Source organism: Benincasa hispida, chromosome 7 (assembly GCF_009727055.1).
Source record: "Benincasa hispida cultivar B227 chromosome 7, ASM972705v1, whole genome shotgun sequence".
NCBI lineage: Eukaryota > Viridiplantae > Streptophyta > Magnoliopsida > Cucurbitales > Cucurbitaceae > Benincasa > Benincasa hispida.
In genome coordinates this window covers 27,574,923-27,600,133 of record NC_052355.1, presented here as the reverse complement: position 1 = coordinate 27,600,133, position 25,211 = coordinate 27,574,923, and the positions used below count along the sequence as shown (strand labels likewise).

At 31.5% G+C, this 25,211-nt stretch overlaps 1 protein-coding gene across 3 annotated transcripts; it reads right to left on the bottom strand.

Moving 5' to 3' along the window:
• Positions 1-2,495: 2,495 nt before the first annotated feature.
• On the bottom strand, positions 2,496-11,340 carry LOC120080865 (GABA transporter 1-like). 3 transcript variants are annotated; one of them, XM_039035526.1, is made up of 8 exons: positions 11,100-11,340; positions 10,599-10,685; positions 10,455-10,517; positions 9,561-9,658; positions 8,948-9,134; positions 8,739-8,869; positions 8,431-8,658; positions 2,496-3,001 (listed from the first exon to the last, which is right to left on the bottom strand). In XM_039035526.1, exons 1-8 carry the CDS (start codon positions 11,218-11,220, stop codon positions 2,621-2,623), a joined length of 1,296 nt encoding a protein of 431 aa, XP_038891454.1. In that variant the 5' UTR covers positions 11,221-11,340; the 3' UTR covers positions 2,496-2,620. The 3 variants fall into 3 exon arrangements, with proteins under 3 accessions (XP_038891454.1, XP_038891453.1, XP_038891455.1); XM_039035525.1 differs by having other exon boundaries at positions 10,455-10,685; positions 11,100-11,325; XM_039035527.1 differs by lacking the exon at positions 11,100-11,340 and having other exon boundaries at positions 10,594-10,670.
• Positions 11,341-25,211: the final 13,871 nt, after the last annotated feature.

The window sequence follows — 25,211 nt, the reverse complement described above, 5'->3', positions numbered from 1 at the left end:
GAGTTCACAACTCACTCAGGATTCAGATCATGTCACCTATAGTCATCCTGGTGAAATGTAAGTCTTTATTATTAACGGTGTTATATAATAAGATTAATCATTTTGTGGTCTGGACTTATACAAACTCTTTGTATAGGATACTCCCGTTCACATGTCTCTGCATGAATGCTCAGGGTCAGATCATTTGTATCACTTTACAACACTTGTAACATCTATGAAGCAGGTCGTATTCGTAGTGTCACCAGGATAAGGTACCCAGCCTTATCCATCTACTACAGATCGTTTAGGTTATTATTTAAACAAGATCCACTTGTATGTTTCTACATACTTGTTTAAATTACATAAAATAACCTAGGATCTTAGTTTATTCGATTGAGTGTATGCTCATAAAATAAAAATTTGTTTATACAATGTTTACAAACTACAAGAATACAAGAGATTTAGGACACTAATCCCAACACAGAGTTCACAAAGATCATCCACCTAGCAATATCATTGGTAATCTTGATGTATGAGTGACTACCGGAAAGAATGATAGGGTTGACTATCTCCAGAAGATTAACAATAGTTGCTTTATATCTCCAATTGAAATTAAGAGTGTTAATGAAGCTCTAAAGACTACTTTCGACTTGTGCAAAACTGAATTGTAGCAATTAATAAAAATTCAGATTTGGGTCATTTGCTGCCCGAAGCCCATAACCGAAGTTGTTGGTGTGTATGCCTTAATTGAAAAAAATCAACCTTCCATGTGCAGGTTGTGCTAATTTCTCTGTTGTGTTCCCTAAAAATTTCATTGCATTTATCTTTACCTTTGCTGGTGATGTTTCTGAAGTTAGTTCTATTAAGTTTGATGTTATATGGGAAAATCTTGACGGTAGTGTTGTGCTTGAAATGTCTGTTGTTTGTTTGTCCATAGTGTCCAGAGAGTCATATGTTGAAAATATTGTTTTGTTTGATTTCAACTATTCCTAAAGTCTTGGTTTTTTATTCTATTGAAGTTGGCTTTGGCTGTTTTGTAAAGGGGAGAATAAGTTTGGTTCAACACGCTAGTTCTTTAACTCTTTATCTTCTGCTGACGTGCTTTGTTGTTTGATTTGTTTTGCCTTAAAAACTGGATTGGGGAGGGGGGGACTTGTTAGAGATTTAATTGGTTGGTTTTATATTTTTCTAAGGCATTGGTTTCTACAGTTGTCTCAATTAAAGTCTTAACATCATTAGAGAATTTTCTTGTAGAATATTTTCCTTATTTGGAAATATTGGACTATATTATTCTATTCGATATTTTCCTTTATTGATGCTCAACTTTTCTTTTCCATATGGGAATTTGATTCATTTCTTGGATTCAATCGTTAAAAGAGAATTATGCGAATCATTTAGGGTTGCCTCTTTTGTTAATCGAGCAAACCATTTTATATTTTATGGCCGAATTGTTCATCTTAGTGTTCTTGCTCTTTGCTCATTACATTCTGTTGTGCAAGTTCTTCATCCGTTGTGTGTACTGCCTTATGTGAATCGTTAAAAAATGTAAAGGTTATTCTGTCCTAGGGGGAGCCTAAGGCACAATTGAAGAGAAGGGATTCTCGGCCTCAATGGGAGCCTAAAACTCAACTTAGAGAAGGAATTCTCCATCTTAGAGGAGTCCTAAGATTCATTAGTGAAGGGAGTTCGCTGACTTGAAGGAAAGATAACAACATTGAGAGGAGTCCCACACACTGTCGGAAGCCGAAGTGTTCAACACTAATATTACCAAACTTAGGGGGAGCCTAAATACATTTGAGAAGGAGTCTCACATCTAGGGGGAGCCTAGGTGATCTGAGTTGAGCTCTACATGAGTTATTGTAATAGTTGTGTATTGCAGATAAGTATTGCGTTGTAAACTTTTTAACTCTTTAATATTAGTGGATCATCTTTCCGGGACACATTGCCTCCTAGACGTAGGTGGATTTCATCGAATTCGGTTACCAACTTCTATATCTTTTTAATTGCTTACTTGTTGTTGGTATTTTATTGTTACATTTTTTGTCAGTGTTTTCCTTTTAACATCTACGTATGTGTGATGAATCACCTCAAAACTTTTTCATAAACATTTGAATTGTTAGTCAAATTTCAAAAACAAAATACAAGTTTTAAAAAACTAACTTTTTGTTAGTCTTCAAACTTTATTTGAATTTTGATAACATTTGTAAATACTAGATAAAAAAAATGATCAATAGCAAAAAATAGTGTTTATAAGCTTAATTCTCAAACATCAATTAGTTATTGAATAGGGTCTTTGGAATTTTTTTTTTTTTAAAAAAAGTGTTTTCTAACCCAAAGTTTACCGGATTCAAAATTAACATTCAAAAACTCACACAAGAAACCTCAACTAGGAGATCAAACATTAATCTACCACTCCACGCATTGTGGAACTAAAAAAATATTTAAAATAATTTAAAACATACATTTCTATCCGAAGTTCAAAGATAAAGTAAGCACACATTTCAAAGACGATAAAAAAATTGAGTAACAGTATATATACTACTTAATGGAACTAAAAATCCAATTATGAGAACGAGACACAACACAGTTTTAATGTATTAAAAATACTTTACACCGTACACTTGTGTTAGCAATATTTGGTTTACACATTTGCAAACAAACGATACTCCTTGGCATCTAAAACGATTTGTCGAATGGAAGCAACACCCCCAATAAATGCCAAGACTGATGAAACTACCACAATCAAAGTGTTAAGCCAATAAAGATAGCCACGCTTTGAAGGCTTGAAAGTGGCATTGTAGAAAACCATTGGCATAATGAAATCAAGAGGAATGAATCCTAATGCTCCAATTAGTGCCATTAGATCCCCAAAGAATGGCAACATGGCTCCAATTATAGTGGCTATCACCACTGATAACGACCTTGATATCAACCTTGGCACTATGTTGCGTATTGAAAATTGATTTTTATTTGGGTCTGCAAATATCTTCTCAAGTACTTCATTTGTGGGTTGTAAGTAAGTCTACATAAATAAACATAGAAATGAGGAATAGACAAAATAAATAATAATAATAATATAAAACTCAAGAGAAAAAAATATTACTTAAACACAGTAATATATTTATCTTTTCAAATACCCTTCCCATCTCTAATCGAGGACCTTATTAAAATCTTTGGTTTGACTATTACCCCTCGTCAAATTGGAAATTCTTGATTTTTTTGCCAACCCTATTAATGAAGACAAAGCCTCTTGTCAATCAAATTCTCTATACAAATTTTTAAGGGAGTGTTTGAGACACCAATTTGGAATGAGTTGAGTGAACTATAAGAGCCCACTACTGTTTGGGGTATGTGTTAAGATAATAGGGTTAAGAGTTATTATAACCCCGTGTTACTCTAGTAACACTATTTACAATTCAGTGGTTAAAATAACCAACTCTCTCTTCCTCTAATATTTCCAATAACTCCATTTGCAAGTGAAAAAATTGACGATCAACTCCGACAATAACTCTGGTGGCCAACTCCAACGAAGATCACTTTCAATAACCACTTATGTGACTAACTCTGACATCCAACTCCATAAATCATTACAACGACTAGTTCATAATGTTTAATAGTTTTATTTTATAGTAATTTGACATTTTAATATAAATACGTTTAAGTGTATTAGCAAGCCAAACAAGCTTGTGTATATAAAAACACTTTTGAAAAAATGTAACAAAAAACATGAGTGTTTTTATTTCAAACCTCTTTTTTATGAAAAAGTATTTAAATGAAAATGACATTTTGAGAAACGTTCTTTCCTATTCAATACAAATGTCTCCTAATATATAATTTGTTTTATGGGTTTCATCAAAATGTTAATCCTCCAAGAAATCTATTTGTAAACCCTAAACCTATTTACTAGTTAATCATGTCTAAGTCTCCTTAATTACGTGTTTAATTACCCTACTATATGTTTAAATTCTCATAAACATGTGGTTACTATGTTTGTAATAGTTGAAATATTATGGAAATTATAATGAATATGTGTGTGAGGTAAAGATGAGGAAAATTTTTCTAAGTCTTGAAGCAGGTACTCTCGGGTAGTAAAGGGAAGCCAACACTTAGGCAAAATTTCAGAAGCTAAGGTAGGCTAGGTTGAAAGGGAAGTAGAAAGTTGCCTAAGTGCTATAAGTCGTGCTCTTGGGAAAGATAGGAACGCTAACAATTAGAGGGGAACCAGAAACATGGAAGTGAGAAATGCACGAGCGCCTTTAGGCTTAGGAACCTAAGGGTGGAAATTGACTAAGTCTAACAGAAAGGTATGCGTTGAGAACTATATGGATATTAGTAAAGACCTATGGTGGACAGTATGTGGACAATTGAGGCTGCCTAAGTGAATTCATGGTAGACAAGGAGTGTTAAGGCATGAGAAGTGAAGGGAGGTGTTTATGAGTAGCAGGCCTAAGCACGAGTGTTTAAGGGTAAAACCAGCGTATGCGTAATGATGCGTGAGCTAAGGAATGTGGCATTAGTCGGGGTATGCGTTGGCCGAGTAGAAAGGAAAAATAGAATGCAAATCTGGTCATTGATGAAAGACTTAAGCATTTAGTTTAATCTTCCGATTAATGGGTTAAGTGGTGTGCTTAGAGAACCTAAGGATGGATTAGTACACCAATCGCCACTTTAAGAAGCATTATGGGCATGCATCCATAATATAAAAAAGAGATTGAAGTTGAAGAGCTCAATTTAGACATTTTGAACGTGCAAATGGAAGAAAGTTGCCATCGATTTGAAGCTTGAGTTATAAGGAAGCTAATTCAAAGCTATTAGAAGAAGATTTCCATGAAATTGAGCTGGATGTCGAAGAATTTCTTCAAACGTTCAAGAATGTTATGTTACGCAGACGAGTGGTAAAGATTGGTGAATTCCAAGCTCAGGAAAGGGAATTAGAGGCTGGAATTCTAAGGTAAGGTAGTAAAGATGTCTAGGAACAAGTTCCTAGAAGGAAGTTTCATGAGATTATGTCTGAAATTTAAGTTATTTACGTTGAAATTGAAATATGGAATTTTGACTGAATGAACAAGCAGGCAGTTGCAAGCCACGCATAAACAAGCAGCTGATTAGCAGACACTAAGTGTAGGCAAGCGTTTGTCGCATAGGCGAAGCTAGCACGTCTTGACGCTCAGGAGTATCTAGAGCGAACTGCCACACACTAGTTAGTCGTAAGTGTGGTAATGTGTTAAATACCGATAAACTGAAGACGTGTCGAGTGGTAAGGGAACGGAATGATGCGTCGAACTAAGTTTAAGATTTAACATGCGCTACTTTGAATAATAAGTTAAGCTTGAAAGGAAGCTAAGGCATTAACCAAAGGCTTTTATCATTCTTACAGGACAGACGCGTTAGGGGAGGCTTACAATCCTTTAAGAAAGTAACCTAAAGGTTGTGAGTGACTAGCTTTCAAAATGTTTGTTAAGTGTTTTACTTATGAATTTCTAATGCATAGTTATCTTTGTCTTGATGTCCCAACGCATGCTTCTAGTAAGGGAATCAAAAGCATGTTGATAATTTAAAAGAGTTTGTTTTTACTTGTAACTTTCATACGTTTCACTTGATTTTATCCCATGACTTAGCATTTAGATGAGCTGTTTACTAATTCCCTTAAACATGATAAGTGTGGAGTTTATGATGTTCACATGTATGTTTAATATGTTAAACCTACTCCCAAGCATTGGTACCAAAGGTATGGCAAGGTACGCAGCTACATGACGATTCTTGCTACCAAAGGTATGGTAAGGTAAGGAGGATCCTACTCAATTCTATGTGCACGAAAGATCTATGCTATCGACGTTGATGAGATTGAGCAAAAGGGCTCTCTCTCAACTAAGGTTATTAGGAATGGAGCAAAAAGGCTCTTCTACATGATCAAGCAAAGGAGTATAGGAATTTTCGGGGAATGTTGATGAGCTTTAGTTCAGGGTTTTTCATGCTATGGTTTCACGTTTTCTAATTTTTATTTCCAAACCTTGGAATATGAATGTAAATGTTATATTATATACAATTTTATATCATGAATTATTGAAAGTATGTTTTTTTTTTAAAAAAAAGAAGTCACTCATTGGGCAATTTAAGCTCATCTTTTCCAATGTTTTCCTCCCCAGTAGTGGTTGACGTCCCGAGGCCTAGCAGTTCTACCAGTCAAACACTTCTCAGAAACTCCAGTAGCTCATCATGTCTTATTAAATTTGGATTCCATGCTCGTGTTATTAAAAGTCAGGGTAGAGTTTTATGGCTGTTGTAAATAAACTTATTAGATCCCTTAATAGTAATATATGTGAACAAGTGTTTTGTCGTATGTCTATAATGGTGGTTATATGTTATAAGATACAAACTATTTATCAGGTGCTAAGGGTGTCGGTTTATAGAAGTATGTTGGCAATAATTGTCATAGGAGGGTTAACAATTGTTGTCTTCACATCTCTTCTCGGATTAGGAGGATAATTTGGGAAGGGGTGTGACACTTTTACAATAATTTATACATTTTAATTCAATTCATAATGTAATAACTTATCTTAGTGTATGAGCTCCTCCCTTGAAAAACATCATTGTTCAACCCTTTGGGATCATTTATCTAAGTTGACAATATTTTTTAGTGTGTCATTGGGGTGGTTTTCTATTCTTGGCAACTTTCACTCCTACATATACGTTTTTGTGCAATATTATGAAGTTAGAGAATTATATGCTTTCCTCCACATATAATGTTTTCTTAATTAATTATATGAATTTTTAGTCTAATCTCACATGTTTTATGCATATTCAATAATATTGATATATCCAAAAAAAAAAAAAATGAACAAATGGATGAAAAATAGTGTAAAATAAAATCCAACCCATTTTTAAAATTTGGTGGAACAAATATTTTTAATTATATCTAGAAAATATGACATTTAAGGTACTAGTATTTGAAATGGTTGAATGTTGTATATGGTATTATAACCTATGCGATGTTGGGTACCTAAATGCAAGTTTTTTTTTTCTACACCACATAGAGTGAAACGATACCATCTTTATAAATGGTGTGGAAGAGAGAATGTAACCACTACTCCATGCGATTTTTTTATCATGAAGCATTTTTTTGCAAAGAATGTGATGGAAAGGGCATTCAGGTTGTTGAAGGGAAGATGGGTCATTCATCGAGGCAAATCAAACTACCCACTACAAATCTAATGTTAGACCATCACAACATGTTGCATGATTCACCATCTTAAAACTAGGGAGATGAGTGACATTAAACTACCAAGGATTTGGATGAGATGAACTTAAATTATACTACCAAGGATTTGGATGAGATGAACTTAAATTATACTACCAAGAGGGGGATGAGATTCGAATTGTAACCTAATCTCATGTTTTTTTTTTTGGGTACACCAATATTGGTACATCCCAAAATGACCAAATAGATGGATAATAACGTAACTTAAAATCCAATACTTTTTTTATTTATAAATTGGTAGAACAAATGCTTGTATTTATATTTACAAAGAATAATAGTAGAAAAAAAACTCAAATATAGAATAAAATCTGCACTCTAGATATAGATTATTATGATCAAGACAAAAAAAACAACACTCCACATACAAATTATTATAGTAAACAGACTATTATAACCACATAGACTATAATAACTAACTCAGTGCTTTAATGAATAAAACAGTAGATACATAGAAAAATATGTTTAATCCTTATACTATTTTTATTTGTGCTTGTTTGGATGTTAATCCTTATAAATGATTGGATAGGTCCTTGAACTTAATAAAAAAAAAAGTCCAATATAATCTTGTATTTTCAAATTTTCATTTAATATGCAAGGATTAAAATACATTTTCAATATGTTGATATATCTACTATATATCTTTCAGATCAATATTGAGAATTAATTGACACCTGTTGTAAATATTCATAATGCATAATACATGTATATACATACACATATAAGGTTTATGACTATAACTTAGATTGGAACTAAAGACAATTCAATAAATAATTATTTTAAATTTTAAAAAATTTTATTTACAATATCAATACCGATGTTTTATTGATATATCCAAAAAAACTTTAATTTTTCGACATTGATATCGATATTGACAATTTTACCCTTGTTAATATATTCTTGACCTACTCAACATTTTAAAAAATTCACAATCTCCTACTAGACACAAAATTGAAAATAGTTTTATGGAAAATTTTCAAAGCCTTGTTAATGAACTTACTAGATACGAAATGAAAAGTTTATAGACTTATTAGATTTTTTTCCCTTCTTAAGTTCAATGTTCTACTAAGACGATACGTATTAAATATTCTACTGAATTCCAATCTTAGACAGAAACTTAAAAGTTGATGAACCGAATAAATTGAAATGTAACAAAAAAAATGGAAAAGAGAGGAATTGAAAGGATGAGATCTTACGCCGGCAACAGCAGAGACTTGCAAGAGGCAAAAGGCATTGGTGATGATGAGAAGCCAAGAGGGGAGAAGATTGTTAGACATGAAATTAGAAAGAACGGTTCCCATGGCCTCCTTTCCAAAAGTCCAATACCCTGAAATTCCAACGCTCAAAAAGGTGGCTGCTATTACTGCATAACAAAGGCATAGCCCTTTGAACATCTTCCCCTTCACTGGAGCTACTAATGTTGCCTGCATAAATAATTTATCATTCAAAATCAAAAAAGTCACATTTGGATGTATTTGGTATAACTTAAAATTGTAATTTATACCTGTATTTCAGGAAGCATTCCACAAGCGTAGGTAGTTGCAATGACTGAAATGCCATTGAAGGCATTAAATAACTGGCTAACGGGTGACCCTTCAACAGAGTAGTCTCTTGGAGGTGCATTTTTGGAATAACCTGTCATGAGAAGGCTTTAAAGGTAATTTCACAAAACGAAGAAAATTAGTGCGAAATTACACATGTACCCTTCTTTACCTAATTTCAAAGAAGCCGCCGTTACACAAGCACTATAAGCCAGGGAGAGAGTGAGAGAGATAAGGTTGATATGTCTCATAGAATGGAAAGATGGAATTTGTGCTAAAATTAGCATTAATGCTCCAAATATTATTATAAATTCATATAGTTGCATCCTCCCTTCTGGATTACACAACACATATATATACTGCAAAAAAAAAACAAAAAAAAAAAACCCTATTTTAATAATTTCATTTCAACTTTTAAGAAAAAAACCCTATTTTATAATTTTCATTCAAACTTTTAAGAATTGCATAACGATGTTTCCAGTAATGATCTATTTGTAAGGATTTTTTAAACACTTAAAAAGTCGTTCTAAACGACCCAACAAACCTATATTAGTTTAATCTTCTAAGTAATGATTCTCATATTTGGAAAAAAAAATGAAATTGAGTCATAGAACTTGAATTTTTATAATTTATTTTTTTGGCTAACCAGTTTTGGGAATGTATGCCAAATAAAAATTTATAATATTTAGTATCTTAATTAAAAAAAAAAAAAAAAAAAAAAAAAAGAAGGAAATATGAATTGCATAAAAAGTGAAATGGTAATTTAAGAGGGAGAAAAGTCTGACCTTGAGATTTTGACCACCAATAAGAATTCCAGCAACAACAGAACCATAGCACACTCCAAATTGAATTGGGCCCACATAGAAGATGGCCCATTTCGGTCCTGCCATTCCAACAATAATTTAATGGATTGATAGTTCAATAATTGTGTGGTGACGTAACGAAAATTAATTATATTTTATTTACTGAATTATGTTCGAACCGACACTTTGTTGCAACTTAATTTGAAAACCTTTTTATTTTAATAAAAATGAAGACATACTAACGTGATGTTATTTTCTGTATTTTTTTCCAAATAAAAAAAGTTCGTAGTACTTTCCCTAAAAAGAATAATAATAAATAAATAAATACTAATTTCTTTTGTTCATTTTATATTCCATAATTTCAGAACCCTCGATTTTCATCATATACCATCAAAAAGTGACCATTTTTATTTTTTATTTTTTAAAATTCAACACAGCTTTTCAACATCATTGAAACTCTTTACAAATTTATAGCTACATTTAAAAAGTGCATATATAAATTATATACAAAATCAAAAATTTAAACATCTATTAAAAATATAATTAGATTTCCAAAGACTAGACATATAAAGTCAAAAAATTCAAAGACTAAATTTATAATTTAATTTTTTAAATTATTTTTTCTTATCTAAAACATGGGGTATCGATTTTTTATAGCCATAAAACTAAATGTTAAATTATCCTTATGTTTTAGGGTTTTTGGTACCATTAGTTTTTTTAATCATTATTTTTTAAAACAAAAAGAAGAAATGTGAAACTTTAAATCTCCAACTTGAACGAATGCATGTTATTATTTACTATTGAGTTATACTCACTTTGACAACTTCTTAAAATTATTTCACACGTAAAGTTAATAAAAATGAAAAGACGACATACCGAGAATATACGTAGCCATATCTCGAAACCTAAGTAGACGAGAACCACGGATAGCATGATGTTCTAAAACGAGAGATAAGAGATTATAGGCATAGAAAGTGACGAAACCACCAAAAAGAAGGCATATAGATCCACCAACCCAACCAAGTAGTCTAAACGCAAAAGGAAGGCTTAGCAGTGATGGAGCCACTATAGATGTTGTCAAGTGATACCCACAATGCCACCATGATCCTATTATTCATTATCACCAAACAAATATGTTCATTAAAAATATGAGGAAAAAAAAAACTCAAATACACAGTTAATCAATAAAAATTATCATGTAACAATATTTTTAAATGATTTATTTTTAAAAAAATAGTAGGTAAAGAAAAGAGAATTAATAACTACTTATACAAAAATAGAAATCAAACGAATTATTTGATTTGTAAGTTTAGTGGATTGGATAAGTCTATGATTGTTAATATGAGTTTCTTGGTATTATATCATTTAATACTTCACCGCATTTATGAGCTTAAAATAGTTAAACGATGAAAATCAATATTAATTGGTCAAGGAAACAATATTATAGGAATTTGAATGAGTGAGAGAAGACAAATTTAATATTATATCATCTAACAATATATAAAATAAGCAAACACAAACCACGGGATTTAAGCACAAAGAGAGCTCCGGCATCGAGTTCCACCGTGGACTGGACGGGAGCGCGGCCGCTCTCTTTGTCTGCCGCCGCTTCATCGCCGGAGAGAGAAGCCAAAGTTCCCATTTTTTTTCTCTGTATCTGTTTTTTTTAGATAGTCTTAAAGTGTGTGGATCTGTAAATATAAGTAGTTGGTAGCAGCTACTCCTACTCCCAACAAAACAGTCCCACTCATCATCTTCTTAATAATGCCACGATGTGGAAAAATATGCCACAAAATTATTTGGAAACGTTGATTTTTTTTTCTTTTTCTATGTTCTAAAATTCATTTCAATTTAATAAGATTGTAGATGAGGAATAAAATTCTTAGTCGTGAGACTTATAGTATAAGAAGTCAATGAATAGTGAAATGATACTTTTAATCGTAGAGTTCACGAACGCTTTTGTCCAAACAAGAAGTATAGTTTAACAACTCACTACTCCAACTCGTATTCCTTTTAAAGCTGAACAAGCCCTAAGGTCAAAGTTTGGAAATAATTTCATTTGTAAGTTTATGTTTTTTTTTTAAAAAAAAAAAATTAAGCTTGTTTCCTTCTAATTTTTAATTCTGATTTGAATTCTTAGCTAAATATTAAAAATAAAAACAAGTTTTTTAAAATTATTTTTTAGTTTTCAAAATTTGGCTTGACTTTTTTGAAATATCAATAGAAGAAGATAAGTAACGAAATATTTGAAATAGTAATATTTATAAACTTAATTTTCAAAAACCAAAAAAATGAAAAACTAAGACTACGTTTGGTAATCATTTGATTTTTTGTTTTTGAAAATTAAATCTATTTCACTTACATATTTTACCATGATTTGCATCTTTCTTAAGTACGAATTCTTAGTTAAGTTCTAAAAGCAAAAACAACTGTCTGAAAGTATTTTTTTTTTTTTAGTTCTCAAAATTTGGCTTGTTTTTAAAATTATTGGTGAAAAGTAGTTAACAAAGTAAGAAATTTAGATATGGAAGTAGTATCCATAGGCTTAATTTTCAAAAACAAAAATAAAAAATGAAATAATTACCAAACGGGGCCGAAGATCCCGTTTCGTTTTTTAAAATTAAGTTTATTTTCTCCTCATTTCTTACAATGGTTTGCATATTTCTTAAATAAAATGGTTGAATTCTTAGTCAAATTTCAAAAATAAAAATAATTTTTTAAAAGCTACTTTTTTTTTAAAATTTTCAAAATTTAACTTGATTTTTTAAACCATTAGTAAAAACTAGATAACAAATGAAGAAATTTGGAGGTGGATGCTTAATTTTCAAAAACCAAAAACTAAGTTTTACTCACAAATTTTGATTTTGCTTCATTCACCCATCCCCTTCTTTGCATTACAATGGATGAGCTTAAATAAATCAATCTTATTTATCTCCATGCCCTCTTCTTTCTACATGTTATAACCAAAGTTAAGATTGAGAAGTAGTTTGCATTATTCAAAAATGAGTTACATACCTTTTTTCGCTTATGGCGTAGAAATGTCGCAGTCCCACCTCTATGAGTGAAGGGAAGAGCAACGCGAGCCTTAGTATTTGCTTCATAAATATGCTTAAAATCTTCCCTTTCCCATCGTTCACAAACAAATCTAATTTGAATCTTGTGCCACTCGTTTGTCACGGTGTTTTGTGCTTCAGCTGGAAAGTTGTACTGTTTATAAGTTTTGCGTAGTGAACAACGAAAATCTCTATGCAATACACTCTTCTCGTGCTCAAGATAATCTTATACCACAGGTTCATCCAAGTCTAAAATGAAGCAATTCTAACATTAAAGGACAAAACAAGTTAATTTTTATTTGAGCTAAAATAAACATTCTATTTCTTGAAAACTACACTTCAGTACTTACCAAAAGTCTTTCTACTATCTTCCTTTTCACCTCTTTAGAGATATCTGACCAATGTTCGCATTCAAGAGGTACTATTCCACGTACCATGATCCCAATTTGAGAGTTCAGGACAAGTTCTTACAAATGAGTTTTCTATCTTCAACTTCAATTTTAATGGGAATGCGGTCATTTTCTTAGACATATTTCTCAAGTCCAACCCCTTTAGCCGCTCCTCAGACCCTTGTTTTTGTACTAGAACCTGCATGAGAAATATCAAATATTAATACATCTAATGTTATAAGAAACTAGAAGATTTATTCATAGACATGAAGACATACACTGAGTACTTGAATTTATCAAGGTGGACCTAACTTCTTACTTGCCAGTAGCATCTTCTATACTATTGTTTATTTTTGTTGGGCATTTGAGGTAGACCTACTTCGATTTTCTGGTCCAAAACTTCTTGACGACATCCTACAACATAACTAGAATGATTGAAATCAAACTCTTAAGTAGTTATATATAACCTTACAAATAGTTTTATAAGTCACTATCACAATCTTCATCAGGAAACGATGCGTTTGAATGTGTGCTCATTGACTCATTGCTAGAATGATCGAAATCAAACCTTCTTCATCAACAAATGCTTCATCGGTTGATGCTTCTTCACTACTTTCTACAAGTACATCTACTTGATCTCCAATAACCAAAGGTTCAACATCTTCTTTATTAAAAGCTTGTGAATCTAGATTATCCTCAACTCGAGAATAATATGTGGATAAGGTTTCATCTGGCATTATTTCTATTTCATTACTTTCTATTTCTGGACTATCCCACACATGTTTTGGTTGAATTTGTTTGAACAACTTTCCAATCTTGACCGAGTTTGTAATCATCTAAGTAAAATACTTGGGATGCTTGACTTACAGGATATCAGTAGGATGTCGAAATACTCCTTCAGTTTCACACCTCTTATCTTTATGCCATCTCACATCCTTAATAGTATGTTTTGAAAGAAATATCCTTTGTAACCTTGTGTCTTCAGTGGAAAATATCTCAAAACTTTATGTGGAATTTGTTTCCCCTTTCTATCATTCAATTTGTATCTTGACTCTCCACCATGCAGACAGTTGTCAAGCGATTCATATTCTTTTCAAAACAATGCGCAATCAAACTTACACATGTGAATTGATTCATAACTCATATCTAAGTCACATAGTCTTTTCTTAGCTCATAATATGAGGCAATAGCTTTACACTATCTACAAAGGTTTCGTTTAATAATTCAAGCAATATATCAAATGATTTATCGCTCCAATGATTAAGCATCTTAATATGCATAAGTTTCACTAAAAAATTAAACGAAGTAAACTTTAGACATCCTAGATATAACTCTTCTTCTACTTCATTAAACATTCCATTTGTTTTATCAGACTCATCTTGCTCATTTGATTCTCTTATAGTTTCTTCAAAAATTGGCTCATGCAAATCATGAATCATTTCTAGTATCTCATCATCCACAGTATCTCTAACTCTAATGTTCGCTCTAAGATTTCCATCATCCTCTTTACTTTCAACTGAATGTGAAAATATTGAACCTAGAAACCTCGAATTAGATCTGAAAAATCAACATTATTTCCATGGAATATCCATTGACTATAAGTTAGAGACACGTCATATTTATATAAATGACGTTCCATGACATCTAATTTATTCCAACTAACATTCACATAGTTTGAACAAGGACATCTTGTTCTTTCTTCTTCGTCTAAATCATTCTTTGCGACTTCAATAAAACTATCAACACCATTATAATATTGATTAGACATTCGATCTCTAAAATCTATCCAACTTCGATCCATAATAAGTACAAATTAAAGTACCTAAGTTAAAAATCAAAGTGTTAAAAGTCTAAGTCATATGCAAATTGCAAAATAGGCAATCAAAATAGCATTAAAGTTAAATTACTAGATGTTCCAATACCACGTTAAATTACTAATAGCATTCAATTTTAAATTGATAAGTTGGAATATATAGTAACTTTTCTAGTTGAAGCTAAAATCACTTGCTACAAATCATTAAAATCACCCTATACTATATTCAGAGTGAGAAGAAGAGACCTAAATAGAGATGTTGCACTACCGATAAAAAACTACTTTACCAAATTTTCTATTTTTCATGAAACTAATATAAGGAAAGATGGAAAACTATCCCTAAATTCTTAAACTGGACTTCAATTTTAGGGATTTTGTACGAAGGTTCTCAATTCTTTATCATCTTATCTTTAATATACAAGAAGTATTTCTCAACAAATAAAGAAACTAACAGATATTAATCTAAATAACAAAACTCACATGTTCTTGAAATTAAAACTTGTTGAGTTCCTAAGTTAAGTTCTTGATGGAAAATTGATTGGCTAAATATACTAACAAAATAAATACTAATTGATGAAAATTGCACAAAAAATAACTTGTAAATGAGTGGGTTCTTTGAAAATAAATTGTTTCTAGTTTGTCGAAAGGTAGAAACCTATCGAAAATATGCTTCTAGTGTACTAATTGATGGAAATTTCACATAAAAGTACTTGAAAATGAGTGGTTCTCTAAAAACAAGTACCTTGTGGTCAGATGAAGGTAGGAATCATCAAAGAGCTGTGTGAGTTTGGAAACGGGGGTTAAATATGTACTGAATAGAAATTTCACACAAAAATCACTTGAAAATGAGTGGGTTCTCTTGGAAAAAAATACCTCGTGGGTTTATTTCAACCCGTTCGTTGGCCGTGATGCATGAGTTCCAAAATGAGTGGGTTCGACAGCACGTGTGTTCCCAGTGGTCCATTCACAGTAGGGAGGCTGTTTGCCGGTGGTATATTGGCAGCAGGGTGTTTCGTTTGCAACAAGAAGATTCGTTTTCACGCAGCAGGCTATTCGTCCCATGGGTTCACAACAGGTTCTTCGCAGCGGTGAGCAACAGCCTCCGTTGCCAACGGTGAGCAGAAACCTCCATTCATCCCGACGGTGATGCATGAGTTAAGAGGGAGAGAAGGAATAAAGAGTAGAAGGGAAGGGAATGACTGTCGAAAAATTAAGAGGATAGAAGGGAGGGAAAAAGCCACAAATTTTATATATATAGTGACATCTTAATGTGTTGCTAAAAGGTTTTGATGTTTAGTGGCATTGGTGGGTGCGTTGCTAATTTTTTTTAGAGACAGATTTAAGATATGTTGCTAATAATGAACTTTTTGTCACATTTTTGCAAAAAGTTGCTATAAATTGATCTTTAGTGACATTTTTGCAATACGTTGCTATAAATTGACCTTTAGTGACAAAATTTGCATGCGTTGCTAAAAATTTTTTACTAAAACTCCCTTTTGTTTTAGTGTTTTTAAGCATAGTGGTTGAGTTCTTAACCAAATTTTGGAAACAAAAATGATTTTTTAAAAGTTACTTTTTTTAGTTTTCAAATTTTGGTTTGGTCTTTTAAACCATTGGTAAAAAGTAGAAAATAAGAAAGAAATTTGGAGGTAGAAGTAGTATCCATAGACTTAATTTTCAAAACCAAATACCAAAAACCAAATGGTTACCAAACTGAGTTTAACTAGTTACCAAACAAGGCCTAAATGGTTAAAAAATGAGGCGATCATTTTTGGGTTGTTTTCAAATATAGGAAAATGAACCAAAATATCTACAAATATAGTAAAATTTTATTGATAGACCACGATAGACTACTATATGTATCTATCATGACACAAATAGACACAGATAATAATTATTTATAAATATTTTTAGGAATTTTATCATTTAAAATAATTTTCCATTTAATTGTATGTCTCATAAATTATTGGAACTTAAAATGTATGATAACTTTTTTAATTGAACTTTGTAATATACACAAAACTAAAAGGTTGAAGTCTTTAGTGGGTGGATTTTAAAAGGTGAAATAAATGAGAATTTTTTAAAATCAAATTCTCACATTTGGTAGAAAAGAGAAAAGTATAGATATGTAAGTGATCAGAATAGTTTACCTCTATTGGTTTCAGACATTTCTAGTAAAGTGAAAAGTAAAATTATGAGTTTATGTCAAAAGTGAAGAGTATCATACTATATATATAGTGAGTTCGTTATTCATTTAATTAGTCATACAGATAGATTTTAAGAACTAAACGAATAGATGACTATCTAAAGAGGAGGCTCGATGATGCTTTGTTAAAAGAGAGTATTTGTTTGAAATGCGACAAAAAATACATACTATATATAGATGTGAAATAAAAATGATATCACAAGAGCTTATGTCTAAAGTGACGATGTTATACTATATCGTGTACATATGTGAAAGATCCATTGATCCTAACAAAACATAACTATTAGATACTTTTTAATTAATGAGAACAACGAAACCTCTATCTATCTCTACATTACTATGATATTATCTACTTTTTGGGCATAATACCTCATCACTTTGCTTTTGATTTAATCCTAAATATCTTATACTAATGAAAATAATTATCCTCTCACTGATACACTCATGATCACTTTCCTTGCCTAACTAACAAAACATACAACTTTGTTTGAAAGCTCCTAATATCCTTAGGACTACGAACCCATTGACAATTTGACCTATCGTTATAATTGAGAGATGCACGTGAATAATAAACTATTAATGAAATAAGACTATGTATTAATTAAATTTGTTGCAAGTATTAAACGTGATAGCTAGGCAACTAGTATTAAATATTAAAATATTTGTCATACATTTAGCTATGAGTAAATCAAAATGTTCAAGATCAATATCAAATCATTAGGGCAAAACAAGTATAGTTCATAAATGATATAAATTTGTATTATTTATCTAAAGATGAGATGTTTGATCTTCCATTCCACATATTATAGGTATAATATATATATATATATATAATATCGTTCTATTAATCTCATTAAGACATGTACTAGATAATAATATCTACAAGAGTAAAAACAACTTAATTACTAGTTTAAATAAGTTTCATAAAAAAGTATTCAACATATTTTGTAAAATTAAAATTTCGATATCTAATTATATATTGATACTGATGTATATATATATATATATGGTAATTGACATGATATTTTAATAGTTGGATGTTACAGGAAAGCTGCATCTTATTATTTTTAATTATTTCGAGTGAGACTTTTGGAAGATTACTTGAAAGAAACGCAGAAAAAAATGAGAGCCACATGACTGATTTGAAGAAAAGTAAACAAAGTGTTCGTAATTGTCAACATTGTGGAAGAGGCTCTGCGGTGGCCTGCAATAACTGAACTTTCAATGGCCAATTAATTGAGACTTGGAAATAGGGATATTAAATATATATATATATATATATATATATATATATATATATATATATATATTGAGGACCTTTATATTAATATTGTGTTTTTCAAAACTTATTAGAAAAATATTGTTGTTTTGAAAACTTATTAGAAGAATATTGTTGTTTTGAAACTTATTAGAAAAATATTGTTGTTTTGGGAATCCGAGGCTAGAGGTCGAACGTGTTGAGAACTCGACTAATGTGGAGATCGAACGTTGAGAACTCGACGAACAAAGAAAAACTTGGAAACAATACATAAGCCGAAACTTCAACTCTCGACAAGGGAAATCTCGCGAATCTCACTTAGGTTGTCGAAGGTTGAAGTTTCGACACACATCCACCCTCGAGATTGCAGGTTTATTACTTTTATTTTTCCCTTATAAGAAAATAAAGTAATGAGATGGTATACTATATGTATCTATGTACTCGAGTTGCTTCTAACAACCTATGCATTTTGTTATCATTTTGAATTAGACGGAGGCTTGTGGGATTGACGTGAGGGGGTGGGATGACTATATTTCTGAGAGCGAACTCTAGGCGAATATGAAGCGTATGGATACAAGTTATGCCTTGGAATGAAAGACAATTCCGAAATTAACTTTGTCTACGAACAAAAAAGTAGATTCATAATCAAAAAAGTGTTTGTGATTGTTCCTAGTAATCATTAATGGAAAAATAACAGCAATAACAGAGAGCGAGATATTGAGAGAGAGCGAGAGCGAGGGCGCGAGAGCGAGATCTTAGGAGAGAGCGAGAGACTTCACTTTATTTAACTTTCCATAGAAATATATATATTAAAAAAAAAGAGAAAAAAGAGCTAATAATCATTAAGACTATAATTGAATATATTAGATTATTATACTATAATTGAATATCATTAGACAATAAATTGAATATATTAGATTATTATACTATAATTGAATAATCATTAGATAATCAATTGAATATATTAGATTATTATACTATAATTGAATAATCATTAGACAACCAAATTAAATATATTAGATTATTATACTATAATTGAATAATCATTAGACAACAAATTGAATATATTAGATTATTTATACTTATAATTGAATAATCATTAGACAATAAATGGAATAAATTGAATATATTAGATTATTATACTATAAATTGAATATATTAGATTATTATAATGTAAAACTTTATTGATTACAAAAAAAAAAATTGAATATATAGTAGATTATTATAAAAAAAAATTGAATATACAATAAAATGAATATATAATAAAAAAAATTATTTACTATTCAATCCCTAACTATCTGGAGCCCGTCTTTAGTAACGAAGACACTTCCTTCGATTATGTCCTAACTGGTTACAAAACACATCGTTGTCGAGTAACTGGTTCTGTCCAATCCATCTCGTTGTGATAATGTGAACTTTTCGGGTGTCAGTTTTTGTTTATCGTGTCGGGGTGTCAATTTTAAATTCAAAAGTTCAACAAAGCAATTGAAGATATCAAAGGAATAAATCGGAGCTGTCTAAGTTTTTTTGACAACATTAGTTTAGAGCAATGGACTTACACATGATGGAGGATTCAGATATAGGTGGATGACGACAAATCTATCAGAGTGCATAAATGGAGTCCTCAAAGGAGCTCGAATGTTGCCTATAAATGCTCTTGCTCAGATAACATTCTTCAAATGCGTAGACTATTTCGAGAAAAGAAAAGCAGAAATAAGGGATGCATTGGAGCATCAAGATAAACCCATGACCTGTTGATCCCGATGTTTTGTACGACTAGTCCATTCATCGATCATATTGTTGTATGGTGAGATCGTACTACTGGAGAAATATCTTGCAGACGTCGAGAGGCAGGATTTATTTAGTTGGACTAGCATCTGATCACAACCTTGGTCGAAGAGATGGAGGCCCGAGACGCATACATTCCATATGTCTGTGGAGATGCACTATCACTCTACAAGACATAGAAGTATTTGTTGGGGTTACCTGTTGACAGTGAGCCATCACCGGAGTGATGTATGATGACTAGTTAGAAGTTTGTCAACTGTACCTCAGTGCGACCCCACCTACCGACAAGATTAAAGGATCGAGGTTAAGTTTAATATGGTTAGGAACACAATTCGTGAGCTCACAGATGATGCAGACGAGGAAACCATCATAAAATATTGCCGAAGCATATATACTACAAATGATGGGTGGAAGTCTGTTTTCAGATAAATTAAGCCATTTTATTCACTCGATGTTCTGGCACTGTTAGCTAACCTCCATGATGCGGTGCGGTATTCGTGAGGTGGAGCATGTTTGGCATGGTTGTATAGACAAACTATGCAAAGTAACAAGACCTGAGATTCGAGAGATAGCTGGGCCTCTCATACTTTTGCAACTATGGGCTTGGAGCGATTTCCAATAATGGTCCACAGCTACATCATGTTAATGACGCTCAGTTAGTTGGACGAGTCTACGGTTCTCGGTATGTTTTTTAATTCAATTTAATTTTTATTATCACTGATCTAGTTAATTTAAATTCTAAATTATCAATTTAAAAATTTAGGTAGAGAGACAAAATTTGTGTGACTAGGACAGCCACACATGTAGTCAACCAGTATAGATACATGTTTGATCTGCTTCAACCTGAACAGATACATTACACTAAACCTATTGATTATTTTATTCACATTTTTATTGTATTTTGTCTTTAATATTCTCTAATATAGATATTTGTTGTTTCGGGTTATTTGGGAGCCGTACAAAAATTAATGTGCATACTTTGCCTAATTTTTGTACGAAATGGTCAAAACATATGGCGGACGATGAGTCCTCTCATATATTTTCACATTGGTGAGTGGCATCTTCTTGACATGGTGATGAGACAATTCGGTTTTCAGCAGGATATCCCATCGCCTTATAATACTAAACCCGTTACTGCATGATATTGACCTAAGGACTGGAGATTGTGTCCGAAAAAAGTTGCACATTTGGTAGTGCGATGGCACTATCGTGCAAGATTTATTGCAGTGGGGGTTTCTCTTGAACAGTTTGACACAGATGTCACTCCAGAATATATTCATTGGTATAATAATATCACAAGGCGCTACGTCACTCGTCCGGGAGCAGCTGTGGGTCATTTGTAAAATGAATGAATATTATCTATTTTTTTAATTTAAATTTATTTTAAATATTGTCTAATTGTTTTATAATTCACAGAGATCGAACAACAGTAGACTCCGTGAGGTTGCGAATGATCCGAACCAGGTTCTTGCTATATATAGTGACAACCAAAGCTATATGGAGGAAATTCATTATATGTACGATATACCTATTGTTCCTCCACCAGCTCCTAGACGTAGATGACTTGTTCGGAAGAGGATGAGTTTGATGAGGTTGCACATAATTGTGAAGAGTTGCCCCCTATGACGCAGACGTAGAGTCAAACTGATTATGTTAGTCCGATGATGATGATGCCAGCATTTGGTTCAGAACATTATGACTCAAAGGCTGGTCCTTCGTCTTCATACGTGCATGGACATGGTCGGGGTCGTGGAGAGCATAATGAATATTTATATTATGAAGCGCCTGCAGAGGTACCAAAGCAACATCAAGAAGAACCCGAGCAACCTCAAGTTCGAAGTCGACGACGACAACCAGCTCGAAATCGACGACGTCTGCCTTGTGGGATACATTGATTTTTGTAATTATTTTTATATAAATGAGATATTTAATTTAAATTTTTTTTATTTTTATGAGTTATTATTATTTTTAATTTATTCTTTTTAGAGTTTAAATAAAATAATAAATATTTTTAGATTTTTTTTATAAAATGGAAAATTAAAAAAAAGAAGAAAGGATTAGAAAGAAGAAGGTAGAATGTGTAATAATTAAAAAGGAAACAAAAAAGGAAAATTTGTACGGTATTCTCGCTCTCTATCAAAATCTCGCTCTCGCTCTCGCTTTCGCTCTCACTCACGCTCTTGATCACGCTCACGCTCAAAATCTCGCTCTCTCAAACTCTCGCTGTCTCTCATAATCTCGCTCTCGAATTTGATTAGCTCGTTAGCGGCAACAAGAAGGAGATTCATTAGCTCGTTATTTAGTCAGACTTGCTGAAATGACAGAATCCGTTTGAAAACAACAATATTTTCCTAAAAAAAAAGGAAGGTCGAGGGTTCAAAATTCGACCTATCTAGGTTGAATTTTCAACCCTCGACTTATTTAAAACAACAATATTTTTACAAATAGTTTGAAAACAACAATATTTTCTTAAATAGTTTCTAAAAGTACAATATCCTTTTAATTTTTCCTATATCTGATGACTTCGATTTTTTTTTTAATGATACAATTATCTAAACATATATTTAAATTATGATAATTCATTCTCTAACCATTTCTATAAATATATTTTTTTAAAATCTTGAAAAAAAAATTCGTAATATAAATTAAATTGAGTTGTTAATCTTAAGTTAATATATGAAAATAATTAAATAAAATTTTTACATATTAATTTTCCACTTATTTTTAGAATAAAATTTTAACTAAATGACCTAAGTACTCTGAACCAACTCATGTTTCATGTTTGGTTAAGTTGTTTCATTATTTAACAAAGAATTATTTGGGTTAAAGAGATTTTGCAACTCAAACAATTGGGTTGGGTCTAAAAAATGTTTCGATTCAACTCAATCCAACTCATGAACATCCTATCTAAAAAGTCCAAAAGAGAAGACTAGTGGTTTGATTTTTTTTTTTTTTTTTTTTTTTTTTGAGAAATTGTAACAAATGTCTCAAAGTGGGAAGGAAATTGAAAAATATATATATCTTTTTCTTTTTTCTTTTGGAAAATGTCTAAATTCGTGGATTAAACTCTGCGTTTAAATACTATGTAATTTCAGGAGGGATATATCTGTCATATTTTCAACTAATTATCGTATATTTTAATAAAATATTTTAAGTTTAGATATAATTTTTTTTTGGATGAAACTATGTTTAGATATTTTCCAAAAATACCTTTTAAAATTAGATATTTGTCCAGTCATCCTTTTTTTATTACATAAAATTCTTTTTAACAATAAACAGAATAAGAGATTGATAAAAAAAAAAAATTGAAGATAAGCAACCCTTGATTTAGTTTATGTTTAGACAAATTTTAGTCAGAATATAATAACGTGCGAAGAGAATGACTATCGTTCAAAAGTTAGTAATTTGATCTCTCGTCTTATAACTGGTTATTTAATTTTTATACCATACTAGTCGAACTAATTTTTTTTTTTTTTTTTACGAAATTGTGATTTATACTAGTTGACTTAAATATACTTATCCAGCTAAAATATTATTGATAGTGTAACCATAATCTTCCATTTCAACCATTTTGGGGAAAAAAACACTACCTTTTTTTCTTTTAATCTTTTAATTTTAGGGACCTACTAAAATAACAAAGAAAAAGGTATCGGGATGCTTTCATATGAGGGTTTTTTTAAAAAATAATAATAATAATAATAATTTTAGTAGTCAATTCAAAATGGAACTTCACTGGCAGGGAGTTTTTGGAATTGGTTCTATTTACAAAGAAGTTCGTGGACAAAAATGGAGTAAAGAAGACTAGTAAATATCTATACTATATCTAAAAAAAAGGTAAGGTGGAAGAATTTATATGTTACCATTTTACCCCTCATATTTATATATATACCTACTATACCCTTGCTTAATTATTTATACGTGAACCTCCATTCGTTCAACAAAACATCCTTTTATTTTGCCCCGTCATGCATCAAAACCCACACACATCTTTCCAATAACGCATCCATTAATTTTTAATCTGATTAGGAATTTTAGGGGCAACCCATCTCTTCAAAACAAAGGTAACCACCACTTTCATTGGATCACCGAGAACAACAAACATTCTCAATAAAACAACGTAAGTGCTCATTTTGGTTATATATTTTCAATGTGTGAATTTGTTGTTTTGGCCAAATAGAGGAGCCTTTCCTATATTTTCGATATTGAATTCAACTATTGAAGAGAGAATGAAGAGAGTAGAGAAGAGAAGAGAGGAGTGATTCTCAATAAATCATTCTCAATGAAATAATTCAAGTGCTTATTTTGATTATATATTTTAATTGTATGATTATTATTATTTATTTATTTTTATACCAAATTAATGAATTCTTACCTATTTTTTAATATTGAATTCAATTAATGTAGAAGAATGGGGAGAGTAGAAACAATAGGGAGGAGAGAAGAGTAAGAAATAGAGGAAAAGTTTGAGAAAATATGGGAAGAAAGAGATACGTATAACACAAAACACACAAAAAAATAATCTATAGAAATAGTATTTATAAGCATAATTTTCAAAAACAAAAAATCAAATGGTTATTGAACAAAACATGAAACCAAAATTCGGCATAACCTCGGTGTTATTACGTATGTCGGTTGCTCCCCAAGATTTACATAACCACAAAAACAATAAGGAACCCATTCATCCGCAATGGTGGTAACATGCATGTATGGAGAAAGTCTCTATTTCCGTACAACATCCACACTTTGGAAGTTCCTTTGCATGCCTTTATATTTATACCCCTTTGTCATTGCTAAAACTTCTAATGTGTGACAACTCCTTTCCCACTTCCTATGGGCCTTAGTCCAAAGTCATTCCAACATGTTTTAGACTTAGTATTTAGGGATTTTTACATAAGAAGTCTATCCTTGGCCATTGTTCACACGAGGTTTCCGGAGAAACGTGTTTCGTGGAGTTGAACTTGAGTTGGTGTTGATGTTGGAGTTGATTTGATGTGATGTGGTTCGATCTCTAATATTTGATCCTCTGATTCTCTCTCAGTTGGGTGAATATGCTTGACTTGAAGAAGGAAAGTACCGAACGTTCTTGAAGTAGAAGTCTTGGAAGCTTGGAATAGAAGTCTTGGAAG

Coding starts and splice junctions, on each gene's coding strand:
- LOC120080865 (XM_039035525.1), bottom strand. CDS start 11,220: ATGGGAACTTTGGCTTCTCTCTCCGGCGATGAAGCGGCGGCAGACAAA. Junction 9,135..9,560: donor TTGGTGGTCAAAATCTCAAG/GTCAGACTTTTC, acceptor TTTTTTTTGCAG/TATATATATGTGTTGTGTAA. Junction 8,659..8,738: donor GAATGCTTCCTGAAATACAG/GTATAAATTACA, acceptor TTATTTATGCAG/GCAACATTAGTAGCTCCAGT.